The sequence below is a fragment of the Sander vitreus genome, chromosome 4 (assembly GCF_031162955.1).
Source record: "Sander vitreus isolate 19-12246 chromosome 4, sanVit1, whole genome shotgun sequence".
NCBI classification, from domain to species: domain Eukaryota; kingdom Metazoa; phylum Chordata; class Actinopteri; order Perciformes; family Percidae; genus Sander; species Sander vitreus.
The window spans coordinates 26,673,202-26,698,355 of NC_135858.1; the positions used below are offsets into that span (position 1 = coordinate 26,673,202).

The 25,154-nt window shown below is 40.7% G+C and overlaps 3 protein-coding genes across 5 annotated transcripts in view; all 3 read right to left on the bottom strand.

The window, feature by feature from the left end:
* Positions 1–16,406, bottom strand: part of pxk (PX domain containing serine/threonine kinase) — a 25,636-nt gene extending 9,230 nt beyond the window's left edge. For all 3 annotated transcript variants that reach the window (XM_078249232.1, XM_078249233.1, XM_078249234.1), the window contains exons 1-17: positions 16,117–16,406; positions 12,214–12,264; positions 11,985–12,032; positions 9,285–9,471; positions 6,595–6,672; positions 5,866–5,939; positions 4,938–5,012; positions 4,201–4,305; positions 3,603–3,704; positions 3,321–3,482; positions 2,772–2,889; positions 2,497–2,575; positions 1,950–1,998; positions 1,730–1,807; positions 1,104–1,190; positions 680–743; positions 158–217 (exon numbers count right to left, since the gene is read on the bottom strand). In XM_078249232.1, coding sequence (XP_078105358.1) covers positions 158–217; positions 680–743; positions 1,104–1,190; positions 1,730–1,807; positions 1,950–1,998; positions 2,497–2,575; positions 2,772–2,889; positions 3,321–3,482; positions 3,603–3,704; positions 4,201–4,305; positions 4,938–5,012; positions 5,866–5,939; positions 6,595–6,672; positions 9,285–9,471; positions 11,985–12,032; positions 12,214–12,264; positions 16,117–16,218 — 1,519 coding nt within the window. In that variant the 5' untranslated portion in view covers positions 16,219–16,406. The remainder of the gene's footprint in view (positions 1–157; positions 218–679; positions 744–1,103; positions 1,191–1,729; positions 1,808–1,949; positions 1,999–2,496; positions 2,576–2,771; positions 2,890–3,320; positions 3,483–3,602; positions 3,705–4,200; positions 4,306–4,937; positions 5,013–5,865; positions 5,940–6,594; positions 6,673–9,284; positions 9,472–11,984; positions 12,033–12,213; positions 12,265–16,116) is intronic.
* A 1,349-nt stretch (positions 16,407–17,755) lies between these two features.
* LOC144517243 (hydroxyacyl-thioester dehydratase type 2, mitochondrial-like) lies at positions 17,756–18,583 on the bottom strand. The gene has a single exon (XM_078249241.1). It carries the CDS (start codon positions 18,581–18,583, stop codon positions 18,095–18,097), a length of 489 nt encoding a protein of 162 aa, XP_078105367.1. The 3' UTR covers positions 17,756–18,094.
* On the bottom strand, positions 18,558–24,970 carry rpp14 (ribonuclease P/MRP 14 subunit). The gene is made up of 6 exons (XM_078249242.1): positions 24,874–24,970; positions 23,508–23,653; positions 22,715–22,799; positions 22,233–22,309; positions 22,054–22,132; positions 18,558–18,646 (listed from the first exon to the last, which is right to left on the bottom strand). Exons 2-6 carry the CDS (start codon positions 23,597–23,599, stop codon positions 18,590–18,592), a joined length of 390 nt encoding a protein of 129 aa, XP_078105368.1. The 5' UTR covers positions 23,600–23,653; positions 24,874–24,970; the 3' UTR covers positions 18,558–18,589.
* Between the last annotated feature and the right edge of the window lie 184 nt (positions 24,971–25,154).

Consider the following 25,154-nt stretch of genomic DNA (forward strand, 5'->3'; position numbering starts at 1 on the left):
GACAGACAGACAGACAGACACAGACAGAGAGGAAGACAGACGGAGAGATGGGAGGACGGACAGACAGACAGACAGACAGACAGACAGACAGCCAGCCAGCCAGATGGGAGGACAGACTGACAGACAGACAAACAAATAGAAAGACAGACAGGCCTACCTGTAGTGGATGGAGGGGTGGGGGAGGAGGGGCATGTTGGAGGGGAACTGGCTCCAGAACCTGAACACAGATAGAAAGAGATAAAAAAATAAATAAAATAATAATAAATAAAATAAAAAGGTTGACTCATACTGTAGATAGAAACATGGCTAACTAACCATCTCACTGACCAACTAGGTGTCTAACTACCTGACATGCCACGAAACTAGCTAGCTAACCAAAAACAAACTATTTCCTTGATCAACACACTACCTACCCGACTAATAAGCTAACTTCTTAAGGTTATTGTTAGACTTGTTTTGCTATGCTGTAAATGCTGCCAGACTAACCACTAAACACTAACTACTCACCTAACCAAAACAATACCTACCAGGCTAACTAACCAATTAATTAGCTTTAGCACTCAGGGTTAGCCCAAGACTTTTTTTTGATCGTTTGTACGGACAAAAGACTAGCTAACTGGCTAACTAACTGACTGACAAGGTGGAATATTTGTTGAGGGTAGTAAGAGCAGTGACCTACCAGAGTTATTGTTGTTTCTGACAGTGACGTCTTCTTCATTTTCATAAGCTGACTGTCTGGACTTCTGCAAAGACAAAAACACAACATGATTTTGAATTTCACTGTTCTCGTTACTTCACCAATAAGCACCATTTTGCTTTTACAAACCGTACTAATTTGTGTGTATGCACTAGCCTTTGTTCCACTAACCTCAAACAGTCATGTGCATTAAATGCTTGCGTTTCATTCTTTCTAAAACAGTTGAAATATGTTCCTCTGGGTTTCTGAACAAAGACCAAACAATGACAATATATCCCACGAGCCTTAGCCACAGAGGTAAATCAAAAATAAACTTTAATAGTAAAGTTTGATGTTAATTGCGGTTTATGTTCAGATGTCATGAGGTTTCTTTGTATGGTTGTGTGTGGGAGACTCGGTCGCCTACCTTCCTCGCCAGAATCTTCCTCCTCTTCCTCTCCTCTTCTGAGCCGTGGTGAGACTGAGCTCTGGTTAGCCTCCTGTGCTGGTGGAGCTTCAATCAAACATACATACACAACATTATTTACCTTGCAAACAAGCTACGAGCTGCCTACCTTTTCATAAAACCTGCAGCTGATCTGAGTGGGTGGCTGATCTTTAATGCAATATCTACATTGGCCATTATCAGCAACCATTCATCCAATGTTCCAAAGGCACATTCTGTTTACTAATCTGATATCATTTTAAAAGGCCAACTGAGAAAACATTGGAGAACCCTTTTGCAATTATGTAAGCACATAATGTAATCTGAAAACTGCTGCCTTGCCTAAAAAAAACAATGCAACTGATCTCAGCTTTTGACCGGTAGTGTATGTTGCAAGGTTTTTCCAGTCTTTTATGTCACAAGAGCCAGCAAAAATTCCTCTCTGCAGCAAATACTGTGTTTACCTTGTAGAAGGTCAATGATTGAAAATAAAGATTTGGAGCAAATTGTTGACGGAGCCTTGAAGAATTCACATGACCTCCCAAATGTCTCCAGTGGAGCGGCTCAGTGCTATAAATCAAAGATGTTTAATGGGTGTAGTGACCTACCACTCTCTGCTCCTCCTGCAGCCTCTTCTCCAGACTCTCCTTTGCAGTCTTCAGCGCCTCTTTTAGCCTGCTGGGAACCTGGAGGAGTGAATGGGGATTCAGGGATTTGCAATTTTTCTTCCTCTTTTTTTGTTGTTTTGTTCCCAGAGTTAACATTCTGTAGGAACCTTGTGCACGCATGGACAAACTCTGAGAAGCATCATCAAACTGAGTCTCTCACCTTGATCTGGAGTTTTTCTGAGTGTTGAAGCTGGACGTCACTAAACAGACTGCAAAACACAAACAGTGACTCATCAGCTGATCAACAAAAAGCTGATGTTCTGGTTCCTGCGTGTGTCCTATTTTAAATTCCAGACGTTGGTTTGTTGTATTAAAGCCAAGGTAATCGTTTGTCATATAGATAAAACCTGGCAACTGTCTTTATGATACTGCCATTTTTTACTAAACCACTAACAGTAGTGTAGAAAAAATAAATAAAGTGCAATCACTTCCTAAACATACAATCAATTGATACGGGTCCCAGTCTATAGTGTTCCAAGCAACACAATTTCCTCGAATATGGAAAGTATAATTTGAGCTTTTGTTTGGCCACAATGAAAAGGAAGGTGTATTTTCAGATTTTGCCGGCTTATTGTGGATGTGGTCTTCAAATCAAGCTGCCGGAGTACACAGGCAACATAGCGAAATAATGTGTGTGCATACAGACTGTATGTGTGTCTCACTGCTCACTGAAAACAACAGGAGAGAGGCTAAAACTCTGAACTCACGGTGTCTTAATGAGCTCCAACACAGTTGGCATCCCGCTCTTACAGGCTTCTGTGGACAGAATGGACTGCAGCACTGATGCTGACACACACACACACACACACACACACACACACACACACACACACACACACACACAATTACAGAAATGTTGGGACAAATGTAAACTTGATGTTTCAGGTCCAGATGTCAGAATGTCTGGAGGTAGAAAAGACACGTGACAGCATATGTATGTGTCCATCTTAATCTCTCTGTGTGTGTGTATAAATGTACTGACCCACAGCGGTGTAGGGGACATCGGCGTATTGATCGACTGGGACACTGTCCGGCGGTCGGCCATACGTCATCTCGTACAGTAAATGTCCAAAGCAGAAGATGTCGATGCTCTCTGTGGTCTGATACACAAACATACACAGAGTATTTGGATAAACTAACTCAGGTTTATGGATCATAAACTTTCAAATAACAAAGTATGTTAGTACATTTACAGGATCACTCGGCAATGTCAATTTCTAAGATGTTGTTTACAGCAACACAGGCTCATTTATCCAAAAATATATTTTTCTCTCGGCTTTTAAGACATCATTTTATTATCACGCCCGTTCATCCAGCCAATAAAAGCATACACTATGTGCTAATTAAGTATTCTAATATAGTTATTTAAGATAACATATACAAAGAGAGCATACAATGAATTTAAACTTAATTAAAAAACAGATAGCACACTTGTGAATCTTTTTTTATACTTTGAAGAAAAACATTTTTTTTGTGAAGTTTTCTAAAAACACAAATCAGCCTATGTTTTCCATTTTCAGTATTTACATACGTTGATCTTCCTGAGCTGGGTGAAGGCGGGTCGCAGTGCCGAGGGAACTCCCAGGATGCCATTCTCTACGTCCATTAATCGACACACGCCGTCATCCACAATTATGTTGGACGCATGCAGGTGACCATAAAATAATCCGCCGTCATGGAGGAGCTTCAGGCCCTACACACACGCACACGCACACGCACACGCACACACACACACACACACACACTCAGTAACAAGTAACAACATCTGCATGTGTTTTCTATGTGTGTGTGTTTTCTGTGTGTATCTAAATACCTCCAGGATCTGACGGCCGTACAGTTTGATGTGCTGCAGTTCGAGACCCTGACTCTTCTTCGGGTTACAGTACTTCTTCAGGTAACTCTCTCTGGGCTTCACCTGGAGGAGAGATAGTCAACAGTGGAACTACTTTCTACCAAAGAACAGTAGTTAGATGTGACTAAGTGCAGTTACAAGTACAGTACCTAAGTACAATTTTGAGGTACTTTTAGGTTACTTTACTTGAGTATTTCCATTTTATGCTTCTTACCACTTCACTTTGGAGGCAAATATTGTACTTTCCACTCCACTAAATTCATTTGACAACATAAGTCACTAGTTACGTTAACTACTCAGCAGTGCATAGAGTAAATGAAACAAGTCCTATCTTTACCAGCTGCAACATTAAAGTGATGAACATAATAATGCATCATAAGTAAAATCAAGTGATAGAATATATATTTTTTACTGAAATGGGCCGTTGCATATTAAGCACATTTGGTACTTTAAGTAATACATTCATACTTGTACTTAAAGCTGTGGTAGGAACTTTATTTTTGGCGCCATTGGGCAAACATTCCATAATCATTTTTCCTGCGTCACACACACTTTTTACCTTACAGATGTGGTCTCTCAGAGAGCCTTTCTCAGTGAACGGCCGGATGAGCAGAGCTGAAGACTCGCTGGTGCTGGAGAACAACAGCGGACAGAGATATGGAGTCTGGAGGAGGAGGAGGAAGAGGGGGATTATTTACAGTCCATAATTAGAAACAAATGTATTGTCTGAATTCTATTCAAATTTGCATTGAAATAAAAAATTTAGATAGAGATTTAAATATGTGATTAAACGGTTAACCACACCAAACCATATGAGTTCCATTAGACTCAAAGGCTGAGATGACAGTTATGCAAATAATCTGCTTCAGTTATGCTTCAGCAGAGGTTTAGTTGGGTTACTATTTGCAGCATGACTTGATTTGGCTACTGTCTCATTTGGTAATGTGAGATAATTAACTGTATATACGTACAACTACCAGAATGACCATCAAAAATGAATGAATGTTTTGAATTTTTTTTTCATTACAGAAAATGGCAAGGCAAAACAAATTTAGTTTGAGCAATAGCTACGTTTAGCCGTGGATAGTCTCACCAACTAGCTTTCAGTTGACATAGCTTGCTTTAGCGGTCACTGTGCAGTAGTAGTGTTCATGGCGAGTTCAACAGTCCACAGGTAACCAAAGTAGAGTGCTGTTACTACAGTTTGGCTCCTTTTTGTTGTAACTGCAAATTTTAACATGCGGTTTTCACCAAATACGTAGTTACTGTGCAGTAACTGTAGTAGCTGTTACGTACAGAGAGGCTGGTTAGGAGCTTCATGGCTGACTGCAGGTCTTTGTCGGACAGGAACTTATCAGGACCCAGGTCCACCTACAAGACACAGACACACAGACACACATTTGTCTTCAGGTCTGAAAAACCTGACTTGCACAAATGTAATTCAAGTTCATGTACTTTTCCTTCAATAAATCAGGTTTAATCCATGTTTCCATTTCAAGGCTCTGAAGGAATTCCTCTAAGTCTGCTCTCAGTTCAACAAGCAACGAAACTAAGAAAACAACAGTCCCAACAGTCCCTTCAGTCAGCTGAACAGAAATCGGAGTGAAGTGCCAATCAGACCGTTTACTGACTTTATTTCTCCATCCACGTCTGTAGCTTCTGACTGGACAATACTTTCACATCAGCTAATTACATTTGATTGAATTTAAATCAAACTGAAATTGAATCTGTTCTGGACTGTGGGAGATCACTCAGCATGGGACAAGTTCCTGGAAACGACTGAATACTGTCAGAGAGAAGTGAACGAGGGAAACTTTCCGTCTTTCCAAGTGTCTCTTTCCAAAGAGAACGGATTTAGAATTTACCGAGTAAAACTTTTCCATGTGTTGTTGTTTTCTGAACTTAGTCACTGCTTCATACAACTCCTTCCTACTGAAATGTGTCGCAGATTTATATTTGCAAAAGGTTTTATTTTATTGCATTTGAAGAAAACATTAACCATATACTATAATAATGTACATGCACAACGTGCATGTTTGAAACTTTGTATAGAATTTGATCTTAACTCACTATTTAAAGACCCAGAATAAAAAGCCTGATGCTGCACACTTGTATTACATGTATGGGTTAACATACTGTATGTGCTGAGAGAACTGCACTCCTCAAGGTATTTTTTATCTGATCACTAAAAAATGATGCCACTAAGCAGAACTTATGTACTCACCCAGCTCAGCAGATACATCTCCTTGGGCTGCTCTTTATTTTTGATTAAAAAGTATTTCTTCCTGATCCTCCAGCCTGAAAAACAGACAGAATGTCACTTCATTTGTAACAATAAGAATGAAATGTCAGAGAATGTAACATTTATTTAAATATACTGCATTATTTTAAAGCAACACTATGAACCTCTCGAGGGAAGAGGAACACGTTCTTCCTCTTCCAAGTAACGTTAATAAAGCACTAAAAACGCACCGTTACTAAATTCAGTACATTCAGGGAGTTTGCAGCTACAGCCTGACTTGGTCTGATATGACTTTTGTCTAAGTGTGCTGCTGTTACAATAATACTGTAGCTAAATGCTAAACATTAACTAGTTTAAACTAAGGTTGTCAAAAGTAGTGATACTTGGATACATTTTCAATACCAAGCTTTTAAAATGATACGATATCTGTTAACTATACATTTGATAGTATCGACAATATTGAAGCTATAAAAAAAAAATAAAATAAAATAAAAAATCAGCACAACGCAAGTGGACAAGAGTTAAGCTACCTGTCATTCTGTTATTCAAGAAGCAAGCTGTTAGCCATGCCCGGGGGTGGAAGTAACACACTATCGTTACTGTGGGTTGTGTTTCTTGTACTTTTGAGTATTTTCAAAAATCAAATCCCATTTCAAGTTGCATACGTACGGTTCTCATGTTATCAATTTTCCATCAGGTTCAGAGTCTTACCGATGTCTTTGAGAGGCTCCAGGACCTCCCACTTCAGGTCCGACCTGAAGAACATGGAGACCTGCTGCAGGGCGATCTCTGAGAGAGAGAGAGAGAGAGAGAGAGAGAGAGAGAGAGAGAGAGAGAGACCACTTTAATAAGCGTATAAAGCAAACTTTTTCTTTCTTTTTTAGAAAAAAGACAAAGATTCATTCGGTCACACTGTTTTCACCTATTGACATCCATGTTGACTGGGCGTTTATGTCCATATAAACCCACCAAAATTCTCAAACATAATATCATGTTCATATACATACAGCTATCATGGTCAAAATGTTGTGTGTCCCCAGAAATGTTCAAATAATACAAACATAATAAACTATTTTTTATTCATAATTACCTCCTTTTATTTATAATTAGGCCTACCGCTGCCCAGGAGGTAATGTTTTCGATTCTGTTTGTCTGTTTGTGTGTTAGTTAGTTAGTTAGTTTGTTTGTTTGTTTGTTTGTTTGTTTGTTTGTCAGCTGGATTACGGAAAGACTACTGGCATGATTCTCATGAAACCTGGTGGAAGGGTTGAGCATGGGCCAAGGAAGAACCCATTACATTTTGGAGGGGATCCGAATCACAGGGCGGATACACAAACTATTTTTTAACTTTCATTAACATTGCGAGATAGGGCATTTGTGCTGCATTCATTTGGTATCAGAATAAGCGAAAAAATTAGTTTTCGACATTTAAAAAAAAAAAAAAAATAAATAATAAAAATAAAAAAAATCACACTGCAATCATGAGATAAGGCATGCCTTAGCGGAGGTCGGTGCTCTCTGAGTGCCCTTCTAGTTTATTTATGGATCTACTGAAACCCAGTTGATTAATTAAGAAGTACCCTTATGGAAGCAAATAAGAGACAAGTCTTTGAACGAGTCTGCATGCAATCAAACCCACTTCTGGGGCACGTTCAATCTCAAAACGGTTTTGCTACAGTTTCCTGGTTGAATGACACGTTTCCTAGGAATGGTGTGAAACTGTGTGCACCAGGCTTTGAGTTACGTTTTCTCTCGTTTGGTGGGTGTGTCTGTAAACTCGTGGTAATAAAAAGGCAGAGCATTTGCACACACAACAGGATGTTCAACGCACCACCCGTTTCAGTTTAACAAAATGTGTTGCTACGTTTTGTTGGGGCTAAACGTAGCCCTGGGGCCTGTTTTAGGAAGGAGGTTTAACAAACTCTGACTCTAACCCTGATGTCTGAGTTGACTCACCCTGAGATGGGAAACTCTGAGTTTTCGGTTCCAGAACAGCTGATTTGAGTTGGTTCAATCAACTCGGAGTAGGTTCATGTGTGTGCACCACCACAATAAAAAGGCAGCATGAATGGAGCCATGATACTACAATTCACCATGGCAACAACCACAAACAAACGGATCGGCGGAAATACTCATGCCCACATACAGCAAGTTTGAACATGTATTTAGTTAAAAAAGCAACACAGCAGCTGCTGCAAAAGAGAAAATTGGGAGAAAATTGCTGCTAGAGTCAATGCGCATATTCCAATATAGTGTATTAATATATTTAATCATAAGTATAATATTACTGGTGAAATGGTATTGAACCTATAATCTATTTCATTTAGGTGCAATACTGCGGGCGAAAAAGTCCTAGGCCTACTAATCCCATTCTGAGGCTGCAGCACCATCATTAACAGAATTATAATTCATAATCTTTTATTTCAAAGGGTTTACATCATTCACCTGCAATACTGTGGAACATATTTTTAACGTCTCTCACTGGTTTGTGTCCAGTAAGAGACACAAACTACAAAAACGTTTAAAACACGTTTCAGAGCGAGTCACACTCTTCTGACAGCGCTTTGCTATACAGTGTTTACTAATATGCTCCGCGTCACCAATGATGTAAAGAAAACTGCCGTTTGCAAAAAAAGTAACATGGTTAATAAACCAACCCTGTTTTTTTTATTCATGCAGATAACAAACTGAGCTAAAATGCGCCTGATACAGACTGAATGAATGAATGAGGAAATGAAAGAGCGCTGTGTCAGAGGGAGGAGACTGAGAGAAACTGGAGGTTTCTTGAAGAAAACCTGCTCCCGACCAGGTTAGGTTCACAGGCTCAGTTACCATAGTAACTGACTCTGAGGTTAAGTTACCTCTCTTTCTGAAACAGAAAACTCAGAGTTCCCCTCAGCTCAGGGTTAACAAACTCAGAGTTTTCACTAAACCTGCTTTCTGAAACGGGGCCCTGGTCTATCAGGGCACGGCCTGTCTTGGATCACATGACTCACAGACCGGGCTCTGATAGGCCAGAAGTCGGTTTGAGTGTAAGCAGGCTCGATTGCCTCTGCTGCTATCCTACGTAGCCTGGATGTTACCATGTGAATATTCAACTTGAATGGTTCGATCTGAATTTGACCAATCAAATTTAAGCAGCCTGAATCTATTTTCAGAAATTCTGAAAGTTGATTTTGTTGTATCAGAATTTGTGACCATTGGAAAATTGAAATTCAGGTTTTTAAAATGTAAAATCAAGAATTTTCATAGTTTAATTTCAAAGAGGTGAACAAAGACATTCAGATATATGGTTTTCAAAGTAAAATATTTCAATATTAAGTACTCCGTGGCTGTTAAAGTTCAAAGACTTATGTCTCTTATTATTTTAAAAAGTCTGGGTGGTTTAGGTGGAAACACACCTGTGTAGTTGGCAGAGTAGTTGTTGGGGTCCAGAAACTTCTTGACAGTCAGGGAGCAGGAAAGCAAGGGATGCTGGGTAATTGAGTCCAGAAAGGCCTGCAGTCCTCTCTGTCTCTCTGCTATGAACTCCCTGTCCATGTTTCCAATTAGCTTCTTTGGAGGAAGAGGGAGACTGATGCCACAAACCTGAGAGAGAGAGAGAGAGAGAGAGAGAGAGAGAGAGAGAGAGAGAGAGAGAGAGAGAGAGAGAGAGAGAGAGAACTGTTCACACTTTTATTTACGGTTGGTTTTAAATCACCATTGACTACATTTTCCCTTTATCCACGGTTGTCCTTTTCTGTATTTAAAAAGAGACAAGCAGATAGACTCAAAGCAGGTTTCCGACAGCTCTGCTTCATGTTGACTGAGGATCAGGGGCTGGCGGGAGGTCGGGGTCAGTGCGAGACCCCGAAAAAGGAAATGAGCAGGGGAAACCTCAGCAGAAAAACTGCTAACTTCCTGTTATCCAGGGATGATTTGACCTGAACATAAGACGAGTCACAACCAGGACAATCGGATATACAAAGTCAGATCCGCTCCACTCTGGTACAATGCCGTTCCATTGCTTATAGATTTCCTAAAGATCAATATGAAACTGTCCTGAACTGATTCTAGAGACCCACCTTTTTGGTATATGATCCTTTTAACTAAAGCAAACAGCAAAAAAAAAAAAAAAAGCACAAAGCAAAAATGCCCTATTCAATTTAAGTGAAAACATTGTAGACGTGAGCTTTCTATAGCTTGAAACAAGCAAATGTGGCTGCCAGTGCAGTAAGTGATTTTCACTTGATAAGACATCTAGAACAGGTCAGGATGTCCAGCCACGACAAGATTAGTAAAAATAACATTAGTGCTATTCTTGTTTCTAGATAACAAAACGTCACACAGGCAATAACTTCTCCAGGTTGGGAGATGTGTGCTAACCATTAAGCCACTATGACAACTGACTCTAGTTAAGATTGCATGGCAATCCCTCCAATAGTTGTTGAGATATTTCAGTCTGCACAACTGTATATTTCATTCCAAAACTAATAGCTAACCAGTACACGGATGATGAGCAAACGGCTCTCTCACAAGTCCAGCCGAGGCTTCTGGGAAAATCAATGACACAACAGCAAAGCCTTGAGCATTGTATCCCCGTTTTTAATCGCCATCGCAATATCAACTGGCGCAATAATCACGTTGCAAAAGGCTGCAACATATTGCGATAGACACTCAAGAGATGTTTTTTGTGTTTTTTTTTAAGTGGTGCCTTTTTATATATTCAATTCAATGTTCAATTTGTTCAATAGAAGAAGGTTGGAAAGGATTTCCTTTCATTTGTTTTAAACTCAACAAGCACTTTCTTGTATTTTAGCAGAATACTGAAAGCAGCAGAAATACAGAACTGAGTACACTTTAATATCTGTTCATTTATCGCAACTAGTATTGTTATCGCGACGTTTAAACAACGGTATCGCATATTTTCCTCATATCATGCAGCCCTGTTGAGCATTTCGTAACGAACCGCCACTGAGGGTTCCCAAACAGGAAGGAGGTTGGCTAAGACGAAGCTGGTGTGTGTGTGTGTGTGTGTGTGTGTGTGTGTTTAAATGTGGACCAACGGACTTAACATTTGAAGTCTTTTTATGTTGTAGCCAACTATCTACGATTCACTTATACGTTACTGCTGCCCATTTTCCAAAGCAGATCACCATATTTTTTATATTTACATTTTAATGGTGCCTCCAAGTGAGTTGTGTCTATATAGAATACGACCAACAACCCACTACTGTAGCATTCACAATGTTATGGCCACTCTTGACTTTAACTGATCTTTTTAAACATGTCTGACCCCATGGACTCTAGTGTCATCTATATCAAAAAACCCACTCTCTGTTATGATCAAACATTAAAGGGGGCTGTGAAAAGTAGGTTGTTTCTAGTAATGGTTGGACCAATTCTTTTCACATAATTGGTTCCTTCAAGTTGATACATGCAAGTGTATCAAACCTTTTTTGAATTTTAATACATTTTTTTGGAAAATATGGCACCAGTTTCTCTGTGACACTCTGCTATAGTACATGCACGTTTGACCACCAGCGTGGCCTTTCCCACAAAACTTCTCTTCAATGAATTACATGTCATCATGTATAAGTTTACATTTATAAAAAGATAGAATATGAGGCCTTTATTCGATAGGACAGCTCAGACATGAAAGGGGAAAGAGAGGGGGAATGACACGCAGCAAAGGGCTGCAGGTCGGACCGGAACCTGCGGCCGCTGCGGCGAGGACCAAGCCTCTGTACATGGGGCGCACGCTCTACCACCATAAAATATTCATTTGAATGCATTGATTAAGCATCCCACTTGTATGTAGGTAGGTAATGTACGCAGAATACGACAATACAGAAATGTCACTGACATTTCCTCGTCATTCTTTTTGAGGGGCACGTAGCAGACGTCCCAGTTTGAGACAATGATTCCTGCACATTCATTGGTTGTCCCACTTCCGATGTTTTCAGTGACTGCAGTGGCGCTAGTAGTTTCATCCTTCAACAGCAGAACAGCAGCTTGAATTCTGTCCGATTCCCAAAATGTCCATGACACACTTCTTCTCTGCATCCCTAAGATCAGTAGGTTTTAAAACATTGAATGTGTGACTGAAAGATTAAACTCACCATCAGGCTGCTGTTGAGAACATCAAAGTCACTGTAACGCCGAATCACCTGCAAAACAAACAATTCACCACCTTACTTGCCTATTCATCTGGCCTGGATAGTTTTACTGTTCATTATTTCTGCCAGAAAACTGAACAATGAATGGTATTTCAGAGCTGTCGTGTTCTCCACCAGGTGAATTCTAATTGGGCGCCCGCCCGACACCTGAGATTACGATCAGTGCATTTACCTGCCAGCTGTTCTCTGAAGACACGCCCCTCTGGACTCGGACGATGTACTCCTGGGAGACGAGAGAGAACACAACCATCAAATCACTTCTTTTTTTTTGCTGCTTTTTAAATAATAAATCAAATGTACCACAATAAGAAATGTAAAGTGAAAAAGTAAAATTGTGACTCCATATAGAGCCACAACACCATTGGAAAAGTTCTAATATTGCAAAAGTAAGTTTATGATTTTATATATTAAAAAAAAATAAAAAATCATAGTATGAAAAGAAAGTAGTTTTATGAGGAAAAAGGTCATATCATTTGAAAAAGTTGTAATTTTAGAAGATTAAAAAGGAACACGCCGATTTATTGGGACTTGAACTTATTCACCGTATCCCCCCCCCAGAGTTAGATAAGTCCATACATACCCTTCTCATCTCTGTGCGTGTCGTAACTCTGTCTGACGCACTCACCGCTAGCCTCGCTTAGCCTGGAGGTAAGCGGCTCCATCTAGCCTACTGCTCCCAGTAAGTGACAAAATAACGCCAACATGTTCCTATTTACATGTTGTGATTTGTATATCAGCGTGTACAAATAACAAGGTCACATGAGACACAGACATCTTCTAACCGTGTTCATACTGGGAACTATATTCTCAGAAGGCGAAGCACTGCTACACCTGAAAAGCACCGTTGGTACTCTCTGCTCCTCACCATGGGGCTTCTCAGGTGCTGCAAGCAAATCACTCCGCCCAAGTAGCAGAAGTAGCAGTGGAGTCTGCAATTTTAATCCAAATCCAAATTCAGCTAATATCTCCTCATGGTCCGCTAGCTGTCCATTCTGTGTGTGCGCTGATAAAGAAATCTGGTGTTAATACACTGCCCTGGCTCACGCTATTCTGTTCGTACAGGCACAGGACAGGGGAAAGGCCATGGATGTATGAAGAGAAAGGCAGTGGGAGTGAGAGGGATGGTAAATCTGGCACATGCTAACGTTCAGAAGGAGCCCTGACAGGAGGGGTGCATTTCTTTGGGTACTGAGTTTAAATATCAACAATCTTTGCCTACAGACTCCACTTTTAAGTGGTACGATTACAAGATAAAGTCATACTTTTACGAGAAAAAGTACGATCGTTAGCTCAAGATCATGATTTTGTGAGAAATAAAGTCATAAGGTTTCAACGAGTCATAGCCAGAGGAAAGGCCCCAGTGAAACTTAATCAAACAGGTTTTACATTTAGGGCGTGTTCACTATCTGTTTCCTTTCCGAATAAGTGGTTTAGCCAAGCTCATTGTCAGCGTGTTCGACAGATCTCTGCAGTGAAGCCGCTGAGTAAAATGCTTTCATAACCGACAAGAACGATGGACAGAATTATGAAAACAAAAACCACTGTGTAAACATGGAATTTTCCTTGAATCTAATCCTCTCAGTCCTATTAACGTCTAATTCCTGCTGACAGACTGGTTTGTGCTGTAATCTTGCATTCATTCATGTGAGCTGAGCAGCTTCCCAAACAGCCAGGCTGTTCTGACACCACTTCCTGTCAACCTGCTGTAACTCAATACAATCTCTCATTGAGGATTTCTTTCATCAGCCTTTCTGCAAATTTCTATAAAGTTTTTCCCAGTGCAGCAGTTTGTACATATTATACGTCACTGTAACAACGTCACTTTTATTCACGATAAATGAATATTGAAAAGTCGCGGTACAAATAAATCTTCCTTCTGTCCGTTCTCAAAGCTCTCCACTCGACCTGAGTCTGTCAAGCTGGTGATCTTTGACCTGCCACAGTCTTGGGCTTGTGGAAGCCTTTAAAAACAGAAATATCAAACAATAGGGATGCAGCAATATGCTGGATCGGTATCAGTACTGACCTTATAAAAAGGTAGATCATTTTCTTAGTCAATGTCATATAATTTAGGGTTTATGCTACATTCTTTCGGTCAGGGCAAGCTGCAGACTCAGTTTTTAGTGTCACAGTAACCTCTGGCCTCAAGTTACTCAACATATTATATAGTAACTGATCTCAATGAACTCCACACAGTGAGCTATACAGATTTAAAGCTTGGGAAATAGGAGTACTGGTATCAGCAGATAACTTCAGTTGAACTATTGGAATCCCTATTTGTATAACAATGAGATTAGATCTTTATTTGACACACACACACAAACACCTCCTTTTTTTCATCCTTATTTATTTTGTTCAAACCGAAGACTTACCACTTTCTCATTTACTTTATTTATTTATTTTCAAAAGGGAGACTTTTTACACATACTTCCATTTAAAAAATGGTTACAAGTTTCAAATATAAGAAAGTGTTTGTATCAATCAAAAAAACAAGTGTTTTCATTCTGGGTTATTGTAACTGAATAATAATAATATAAATATTAATAATAATAATAATAATAATAATAAGCTTAAAACAGGCGTCAACTATGTCCTGCCCAAGCACAGTGTTGTAGTGTGTAGAAGACTGTCCTCAAAGTATTGCATTCACTTTGGAGCTGCTTACATGTTGAGAAATTTGGGAAAGTCGTCTGACAGATTCAGCATCAAGGAAATCTGAAATAATGATGTTCTGAATAACAGGAAAGTTGCTTTTTCCCCCCCAGAGTGGATTAAACAAAAACAATAACTCTGTACAAATACTACCAATAGAGATACATGTAATGGGTTAGACTGTATATAAAGAGGTTAATATAATAGGCGACAGAGATATAATTATCCATCAGTATTCTCTCCAATAAGGTTATGATTAATGGTTACAACACCAACAATGGTAGGATGTCTGACATTTGCATGCTAAGCTAACTGGCTAGCTCAGCTGATCCCAGTCGGACTGTCAACAACAAACCCACCGCAGATAAGTCCATTATCGGACAAACGATGTTTTATGATACCTATACCTTGTCGCTGACAGTCACATTGTTTAAACCTCGTTGCTTACGGCAAACACGAGTACAAAGTACACATATCATTGCAAAGTAACGCTGAACGGCTTACCCCTACACCGTTGCGTTGTTGGAAAAGATGCCACGCCAAACTCCTTTAGAAATCCGACTGTTTATTGTTTCCGTGAATTTTAGCAGACGCGAATTATTTGTAACAAGACTTTTAAACTTATACACAAACAAAACCACTCTCTCTTCGATTCGGCGGAGATAACATACAGAAAGCAGCATTTGTTTATGTAAAATCTCAACACTTCTAACTGGCTCATGGGCTACAATGTTAGTAGAAAGCTGTTAATGGGAACTAGTTTTTTTTCCTACAGGTATTTACGACAGTGTATTCAAAATTAAAAACGGCCACATATATTGTTTTAGATAGCGTATTCGTTTGTCAGGAGGAAGCAATACGACTTTTAAATGAAATTCGCTTTAAAGTGCCATATCTATGGTTCGCGGGGTTTACAGGCATAGTTTCGCCTCCTGGCCCGTTAGTCAGTCAGTGTCAATGCTCCATTTCAAATCCCTTTATATCAGCAGTTTGTTTTGCTGTGTGTAGTAGAGCTTCCAGGAAATTGCTTAATCAGTGACAGCACTACAGAGCCAGGGTCAGCTGCCTGCCTGCCTGTCGGATATTGGAGTTACGGTGCAACTCCGATGCTTAAAATGATACTGTCAACTGACTCACGGGAGTGATAGCACTATATTGACTTTAGTATTCAGATTTGTTTTGTTGTGAGTATAACAATTTACAGGAAAGGAGAATAAATTATAGCTTCTACATCTGTGTCCGATAATGGAACTGGTGGCGCAGCGATTGACTCAAACGCCCCCTTTAAAACTTGGCTAGCTATATTTGAAAACGCACCAGCTGCGAGACATCGGTCCGCCCGCAGTGAACCACATAAAGGTTGAAACCGTAAGCACGCAGATTGTTGACGGATAAGAGTCGTTTATTTCCAGTAAACACTCACCGTGTGGGACTGCAGGTTCTGGCTGGCTTCGATCACCGCCGTCAGGGGCACGGTGTCATCCAGCAGTAGCCTGCCGGGGGCCGGCTTCTCCATGAAAGACATCCCGGGAGAAACGGTGAAAGTCTGATGTTAGCGTCTGTCTGTCACTGACTGAAGCCGCCGGGGAGCACACTTGGGCGGAGCCCCGCTGATCAGAGGAGGAACACCAACAGCCCGTGAGAAGCAGACTAGTAGCTGGTACCTTAGCTTTCGTAACCAGGAAGAAGCGCTGTTTCCGATCGAACGTCAACAGGCTGCTTTGTCGTCATAATTAGAGGCTGGGAAACCACGTCACGGCGCGTCAGTGCCACCTGCTGGTCTAGAGCAGGAACCGTTCTGTCACATCAGTATTGACTCTCTCTCTCCAGTATGGATTTTGGAGATTTTGTTGTTGTTGAAATAAACAATTAAAAAAATTAGATGAAAAAAACCAACACTAAAACAAATTATTTCTTGTTTCTGAAGCTTTCAACTACATTGCATGGTCTTCCTCTGCAGACAGAGTTAAGCTGTGCTTTGGAAACATCAATAATATGCTCATTGTTCTGCAGCTTTACACTGTAAATGTTGACACTTTTCCCATGACAGGTGATTTCAGGGCCAAACATGTGCCACATACTAACAGCCCTTCAAATAGAAGAAATAAGATGAGACAAAGTCATCAGTTGGACTGAAGACCAGCAGACTGTTTGCCTAGGGCTGGGCAGTGTGGAAGAAAAAAAGATCTCTTAGGTCTAATTCTGTAGCTGGTTCAGATTAAGTTTTATTCAATGCATAGTGGAGACAGAAGTTCACAACAAGGTGTAGGATTTTCTCTCTGACCAGAAGCATATACTGACTTACAGGAAACAGGCTAAACAAAAAGGTGCGGGCTGGGCTAAGCTAAGTCTCTGAGAAGACACTCAACTCAAGTTTGCCGGAGTGGATTTGCATAGGCTCAATACACTTCTGTTCCACAAAGAATCACGTGCTTTGATTTAGTTTTTAGATAAGGTGCGTCTTTCTCTCCAAGCCAGCCTGGGCTCTCATCACAAACAAAAGGCCTCACACATAGAGATCAAAGTAAATGCTCCCTCGCAACACTAAGCTAGAAAAGGCAGACACTTCATTAAATCTGTATACATTAAGAAATTTGTTTTGATTAAAGTTAAATCCTTTCAGCACAGCAAATGCCATTCAGAAAAGCAGGGACCAGGATCAGTGAGCAGAAAAGACAATACTAGGATAAGATATAACTATTACTATTAGTTAATACATTTTTTTCCTACAGCGGTAAATCTACTTTTTAATGATGCATAGGTGCAGTTCTATCGTGTATTGCCATTCAGCTGAAGAATACAGAGACGTGATTTTTGGTCCATATTGCCTAGCCCTATTTAGGCCCTCCGTGGCACACGGTTGGACATCCCTGCAGACACGTGAATTAAAACAGCGCATTCATTCATGTCTCGTCACAGTCAGTCTAAGTGCAGCAGTGTTCATCTTTGCCGTCTTTGTCTCTACACAAAGACGGCAAAAATGAACGCTGCTGGACTTAGACTGTGACAAGACAAGAATGGATTTGATCAATTCAAAGACAAATGGTAATTAAAAAAAAAAAGACTTTCTCAAGTTTTTATTCAACAATATTCCACATTAAACTAAATACAGAGCAGATCTGACAAATTCAAACATCTAAACAATAAATCCTCTCTGGTAGCTGCTCTGTCCCGACGCACTTCTTGTCTCGAGCCTTTAACTACATGTTAAATAAACAACAAAAATCACAGTATGAGGCCGACATGGAGCAAATTCCATCATGTAGAAAAACCGTTGCGACCAAATCATCCTGGGAGACGCCGAGCTACACATTGGTGCTGCAGCGACCATTTTTTAAATGACTGCAACTGTCACATCAGGAGGCTGTGACGTCTGACCTCCTCCCCTCCTCCTCCTCCTCTCACTCCTCCTTCTTCTGCTGTTCCTCGGGCATCATCACCATCACCTCCCCCTCCATCACCACCTTGTCCTGGACGGAGCACGTCACGGCGATGAAGGCAAACGACATCTTGATCTTGCGGACCTCGGCTTCGGCCGTCACCTCCTCGCCGATGTAGAGCGGCGCCGGGAAGCGGATCTCCTGGTACAGGAAGATGCAGCCGCGGCCGGGCATCCTGGTGCCGAGCACGGCCGAGATCAGGCCGTTGATGAGGACGCCGTGGACGATGGGCGCCTCGAAGGAGGTGGTGCGGGCGTAGGCCCGGTCCAGGTGGAGGGGGTTGGTGTCGCCCGTCAGCTCGGCGAACAGCTCCACGTCGCGGGAGGAGAAAGCTTTGGTGAGGGAGGCTCGCTGGCCGACGTGGAGCCGCCGGCAGGAGGGAGGACAGAGGCACAGCCGCCGCTTATTAAAGATGCTGCTCCACATCAAACTCATCCGGAAGATTCTCATCCTCCTTCAGTCCAGCTGCAGCTCTCGGCTGTTTCCAGTCAGCGTGAGCAGGAACGGTGAAACCTGAAGTTGACACAAGGGAAAGATTGTCTTTATTGGCTCAAGCTTTGTGTGTACTCGTGCAAGGCACCGTGGCGAGGGCCTCTGTAGATGGCGTGAGAGCTACCAACAGCATCAGATCAGCAGCCAGGGTACTGACAAGGGCCTGGAGATAGGACCGCATAACTCCTGTCTTAACCTCACTTCAGTGGCTAGAGCAGATTTTAAAACCCTCCTTTTAACCTCATACCTAGCCAAACTGATTAACCCCTATACCCCCCCCCACGACCACTCCGCTCCCTGGGTACCAATCTTTTAGAAATTCCTAGGGTCAAAAAGATATCGGCAGCCCACCGTGCCTTTTCTCATCGAGCACCGTGCCTCTGGAATAAACCTTCCGTTGTATGTCAGAGAAGCCAGCTCCATCACCCCTTTTAAATCAAAAAATTTCTTTTTTTCTAAAACATTACGGACCATCAGTATGACTTCCTCTATCTTTTGTTTTTACCCTTGTACCACATTTTATTTCACTTTTATGTACCTATATATCCGCAATGATTTTAATGTATGTTTTTTTGTATTCGTGTGTACTTTTACTGAATTCCCTGTTGTACAGTGTTTGGAGACCATGTTTATGGTGATATTGCACTTGAAATAAAATACAACTGAATTGAACTGAGATGAAAGTCCCCTCTTTAGCGTTTAGCGCAGCGCTATTGAAGCCATAGAGACACTTGCTTAGCCGTGTCATCCTCCCCCAGCTCCACCCTCCCCTCAAAAATCGTTACGTGCGGTTTAAAAAAACAACAACAAGATGGCGACTGCAAAATAGCCTTCAAAACGGCAGTCCACAAACCAATGGGTGACGTCACTGATGCTACATCCACTTATTTTTTTTAAGATTATTTTTTGGGGGGCTTTTCCCTTCACTTGAAAGTGGATAGATATGAAAGGGGGAGAGAGATGGGGGATGACATGCAGCAAAGGGCAGCAGGTTGGATTTGAACCCCGCGCCGCTGCAGGACTCAGCCAACATGGGGCGAACGCCCTTACTGGGTGAGCTAGAGGCCGCCCCACGTCCACTTATTTTATACTTGTTTTGGCTGCAAACAGGACACTTTTGAAGCTGTGGTGGAGAGGAGGTCACTGAACAAACTATTATCCATCATGGATAACCCCGACCACCCTCTCCACCCCCCCACGCTGGTCCAACGGAGGAGCACCTTCTCTAAGAGGCTCCGACAGCTTCGATGTCGCACGGACCGCTACAGGGAATCATTCCTGCCGCAGGCAACCAAACTATTTAACACTTCTTCACTGAGTGACAGATAAGACTCATAGACATCACAACTGCACTAATATAACAATAGGTTTGTTTACCTACAGCTTTATAAAGTACTATTTAAAAGGTTGTACAGTTTTTATTCCCAACTTGTAGATATTTTAAACTATTGTTCTTATATTCTATCCTATTATTATTTCATGTATATTGTATCCTTTTACTTCATGTATATTCTGTATGTGTGATGTGTGTCTGATGAAGAGTAGATACGCGCCTGATCGAGCGCCCGGCCATTCATACCAGACGTGTATTTCTCTGTATTGGTCACAGAGCGATCCTTCTCCTCTTGGCTCTCTCTCTCGCTCTCTCTCTCCAATAGAAAGAGACAGGATGAGTGGGGAAAACTGTGGTAATTGTAGTCTATATGTGGCTGTGTGTGTGTGTGTGTGTGTGTGTGTGTGTGTCTCTCTCTGTCCGTCCGTCTCTCTCTCCCTGTGCCTAATCGCACGTCTCGCTGTGAGAAGTCAAGACAGCCAAAATCACTATGAACCTAGGTGTTTTATTTTTGTAAAGCATCCAGCTGCACTGTGGTCTTCCTGTACGTGATTACCTGCCTGGCTTGACATATTAGCTTGCGTCTCATTGAAAAATCGCCTATAGGCAGGTCTGACGCGCCCAGTGTGTTTTCACTTTAAGAAACAAACAACAATGAATTGGCCTAGGTATATACCGTAATACAGCAATGCCAGCTGCTAAACAAAACAAGAAAATGATCGGTATTGGCTATTTATCGGCTGATATGGCTCATCAACAAATCGGCATTGGTATCGGCGGCAAAAAAACGTGATGGGGGCATTTCTAAACAAAAGTTATAAATCTAGAGGTGAATCCTAGGCCGTTGAAACGATTCCTCGAGTAACTCGAATAATTGGATTACTTAAAATCCCCGCCAAGTTTTATTTAATCAATGTAACTAATGGTGTACCGCTCGCTGAGTTTCCGCAGGGAGGATTATTACTGTCGCACGGGCAACGGGGTGATGCTGCTAAGGACACATGCCGCGAAGACTGACGGCACAGATTGCAAAATGGACGAAGAGAGAGCGAAAATAGTGCGGGGCTAGGAGAAGCGACAGGCGGGGGAAAACGACAGAAAGTGTCAAAAGTTTGGGATCATTTCAAGCTGCAAAAAAGAGAAAAACTCTGTATTAGCTTAACACAATAGGACATTGTCAATGCTACAGCACCTCAGCAGAAAAAGAACATCCGGTCTACTCCTCCGTTCACACGAAGCGCACCTGACACGATGTAACATTAGCGCTAGCATTTACAGGGACGCTTTCAACTGGCTCTGTCTGCCTGGTAACACATACCAATAATTATTACCATTTCCCCTCTGTTTCAGTAAACAACAGAGTCGGAGTGATTTTGGATTTTGCCTCCTATAAAAGCCTTTCAAGAAGAGAGTAAAGGCGTACGTTATGGCTGAGCTGTAGCTCGGTTGAAACTTGTAGTTCTGAAAGATAAGTTGCACAACTTAAAAAGGCAATGTTTATGTATTATTATTTAAATGTATGCCTGTGTTTGAGGTTGATTTAGCATTTCAGATATTTTATTTTTTTTTTATATGTAATAATGTAATACGGCACTTAAATGCACTAAATAGGTTTAGTTTTTCGCCAGATATTATTGTATGCAATTTAAGCAACAAAAAGGTAGCTTTTTCTAAAAGAAGGAAGCCGCTCTTTTGTCTATTTACTATTACGCTTTAATAAAGCAAAAGTATTTCTTATCCGCTTACTCGATTAATCGATGGAATAATCAGTAGAATACTCGATTACTAAATTAATCTATAGCTACATATACCTATGGACCTTTTTCACAGCAGACATTTTGACTTGTCATAGTAGGAAAAGCACAGCTGAAATTGATAACCTTAACGATGGCTCAATTCCATCAAATGTCCCAGTGAGCTATTTCAGAGAGTCAGCACGCACAACACCAGGGTCTCTCCTAAGTGGAATGCAGCCATCATTAATGGTTTTGAATACAACTGTGCTTTTCCGACTATGACATGTCAACATGTCTGCCGTGAAAAAAGGTCTATAAAGATCATTTTTGGATACTGAACTGAAGTGAAGTCTGCTGACCTGCAGAACTCTGAAGGCACAGGCCTGGTTCTGGTAGGAGCCCAGCAGAGTCAGGGAGCTCCACAGCTTCACCAAACCCCTGAAAAAACACACACAACACACACACACACACACATTAAAAAACCCTCTAGTCTACGAGGAGTGAAAATGTCTTCCCATCGTGCTGCTGCTGAACTCACCTGCTGCACACACGCAGAAGAGCAGTGAGGGTGTCTTCGTCGTACTTCAACAGGTCAAAGGTCAACGCTGCTCCCACCTGAAGCACATTCAAATGAATAAAAAAAACCAAAAAAAAACATACCATTAAAAACGGCTGCAACTATTGATTATTTTCACCACTGAGGAATCTGCGGATACATTTTTTTTGTTTTTTTATAAAGCAGAATTTCCTTTCAAATGTTAGGAAATAGTGAAAAGTCAAAAGATTGCGATCACGAGATGAAGAAAATCTGGAACAAAAGGAATTTCTGGTGTTTTTAACTTGGAAAATAACTACTTCACCGAATCGAGCGATTATCAAAAATAGTAGATTGAATTGATGTTAACTTCAGAATCGGCTAGACATTTTCTGGAGGCTTCCATTCACGGGGCCTCGCGGCGTCAGAGCAGACCCCGCCGTGGGAATCGTACTGTCGACACCCGGCCGCGTTGTTGACCTCACCTCTCCGTACAGGCTGTTCAGGCCTGTGATGATGAACTGCTTCAGTTCAACTGCACTCAGTCTGGTAGACTCATCTTCCAGGACACTAAACACACACAGAAATATAATGTGGGATCAATGTACAGGTATTGTATTGATTGACAGATGTGTATAAACTAGGGATGCCCCTATTGATTGGTATGAACTAGGTATAAATGTTGTGGATAAATATACTGTACGTCTTATTATTATAAGACGTACAGTATATTTATATTATTATATATTTATATAGTATTATTATATTTTTAGACATAAGAACCACAATATCAATATGATGTTTTTTTAATAAGAATTTATATACAACCGCCTGAGATAAACAATGAATCGTGACGTTTAAACATCCTAGGGCGTAAACTACTTTTGATTTCACTTGTTTGACTTCAGACGTCACTACGTGTTCTTAGTTCCTTTATTTAAAGAGATTTCTTTCTATTTATTTAGTTTTTTTGATGTGGGATTTAAAAAAAAACAAAAAAACAACCTAATTGTATTATTACATTTTTGTTACTTAAGATAAAATACAATTTCAGTTGCACTTTTGATAAGAGGACACATTGGGTTCTTTTGCACAGTTTATATAAATAAAAGGAATATTTTTCCACTCTTTTATTTGCAGCTCATTCTATTAAAAAAACGTGAGAAAATTGTATCGTGAACTTAAAAGCGTGTATCGTATCGAATCGTGAGTTGTGTGTATCGTTACATCCCTAACAAACACAGTATTTTCCCAAAAAAACTCGGCACAGTGACTCACAGGCAGACCTTCAAGTAGTGGTACGGCGAGGCGTTCTTCAACACCACCCGTTGGTAAACTGCAGGTTCGTCCTTCTTGTCGGCGCGTCTCATTCTATTAAAAATCAGTGACTCAGACTCCCAACAGGCCGATTGGCTGACTTCAGACTGAAAAAAAAAAAACACTGAAGGTTAAACAGACATCAGCAGCACGACTAAACCATACAAGTGTGTTTGTCAGGTCTGTATTTGTATCCTACAGCAGGACTGTGTGTGTTACATGGTTCAGACGTGATAGTAGTCTGTTGTTATGAGGTTGATGCATTCTTTATTTTAACTCAATCCCACATGCAGCGTCCTGCTGATGAAACTACTCACCAGATCACCGGATGTGTCAGGGCAGCAGTTTTCAGATGACATTATGTGCTTACATAATTGCAAAAGGCTTCTTGACTGTTGTAGAAACAAGTGGCTGATCTTTAATGCAATATCTACATTGGCCATTATCAGCAACCATTCATCCAATGTTCCAAAGGCCCGTTCTGTTTACTAATCTGATATCATTTTAAAAGGCTAACTGAGAAAACATTGGAGAACCCTTTTGCAATTATGTAAGCACATAATGTAATCTGAAAACTGCTGCCCTGGTTAAAAAAAAACAATGCAACTGATCTCAGATGGTAGTCTGTCTATAATGGAGTAGAATGGAAATTTCTAAGTGACCCCAAACTTTTGACCGATAGTGTACATCTTAAGCTCTGGATCGCATTTAACTTTTTTCTTTTTTTTTTCTTTTTCTTTTTAATGCAAATCACTTTGTAACTTTGTTTGTAAAAGGTGCTATATTATTATTATTACAGTATTTTTGGATATGAAGGTCACATGACCGAAACAGATGAATAAAAGCACCTCTGGCTTACATTTAAAACAAAGGGGTGAAATATATTCTTTGAAAAGCATTAATATTTGGTTCGTGCACACATGATAGCCGAACATTGTTTAGACCTCTTTAAATACAGTCTGGTTTAGACTCTCACACAAATAATAAACCTAGCTAGAGATAACTAGCTAGCTTACCATAAGGCTAAATCTGATAACTTGCTGTTACAAACAGCGGTTGAACATCTAAAATATTACGCATTTCACTTACAGGCTGGTCACGTCTGACAGACTAACCTTTCCTCGTGGAAATGTCAAATACATGGCTGCACAACCTGCAACTAGCTAACAGGTCAAACAGTAGCTAAATTAAGCTACGCTAAGTTAGCTCGTAGCTGCAACACTGAAGCTAAAACAGCTAACAGTAAATGCACTTCCGCTTGTTGTTGTTGTTAAAGATAAATATATATATATATTTCAAAAAATAGAGCTTTCCAGTTCCAACTCACCAACTACAGACATAACTGCGTGCTGTAAACAGGCGTCATGTGGCATGGCTGTAGAACAACGCATGCGCAGTCATCGCTGCCAGCTATGTCAGAGGTGCAAAATAGTAAGATGGATCACTTTGTCACAATATCGAACATACAGGAATGACAAACGGAGTTAAGATAAAATAAAGTGACATCCAGGACAGTAATAAGTACAAATAGATTGAGAAAAGTATTTAAAAACAAAACAAAAAAAAGAATAAAAATAAAAACTGAAACTATACAAGAGAAATTAAACA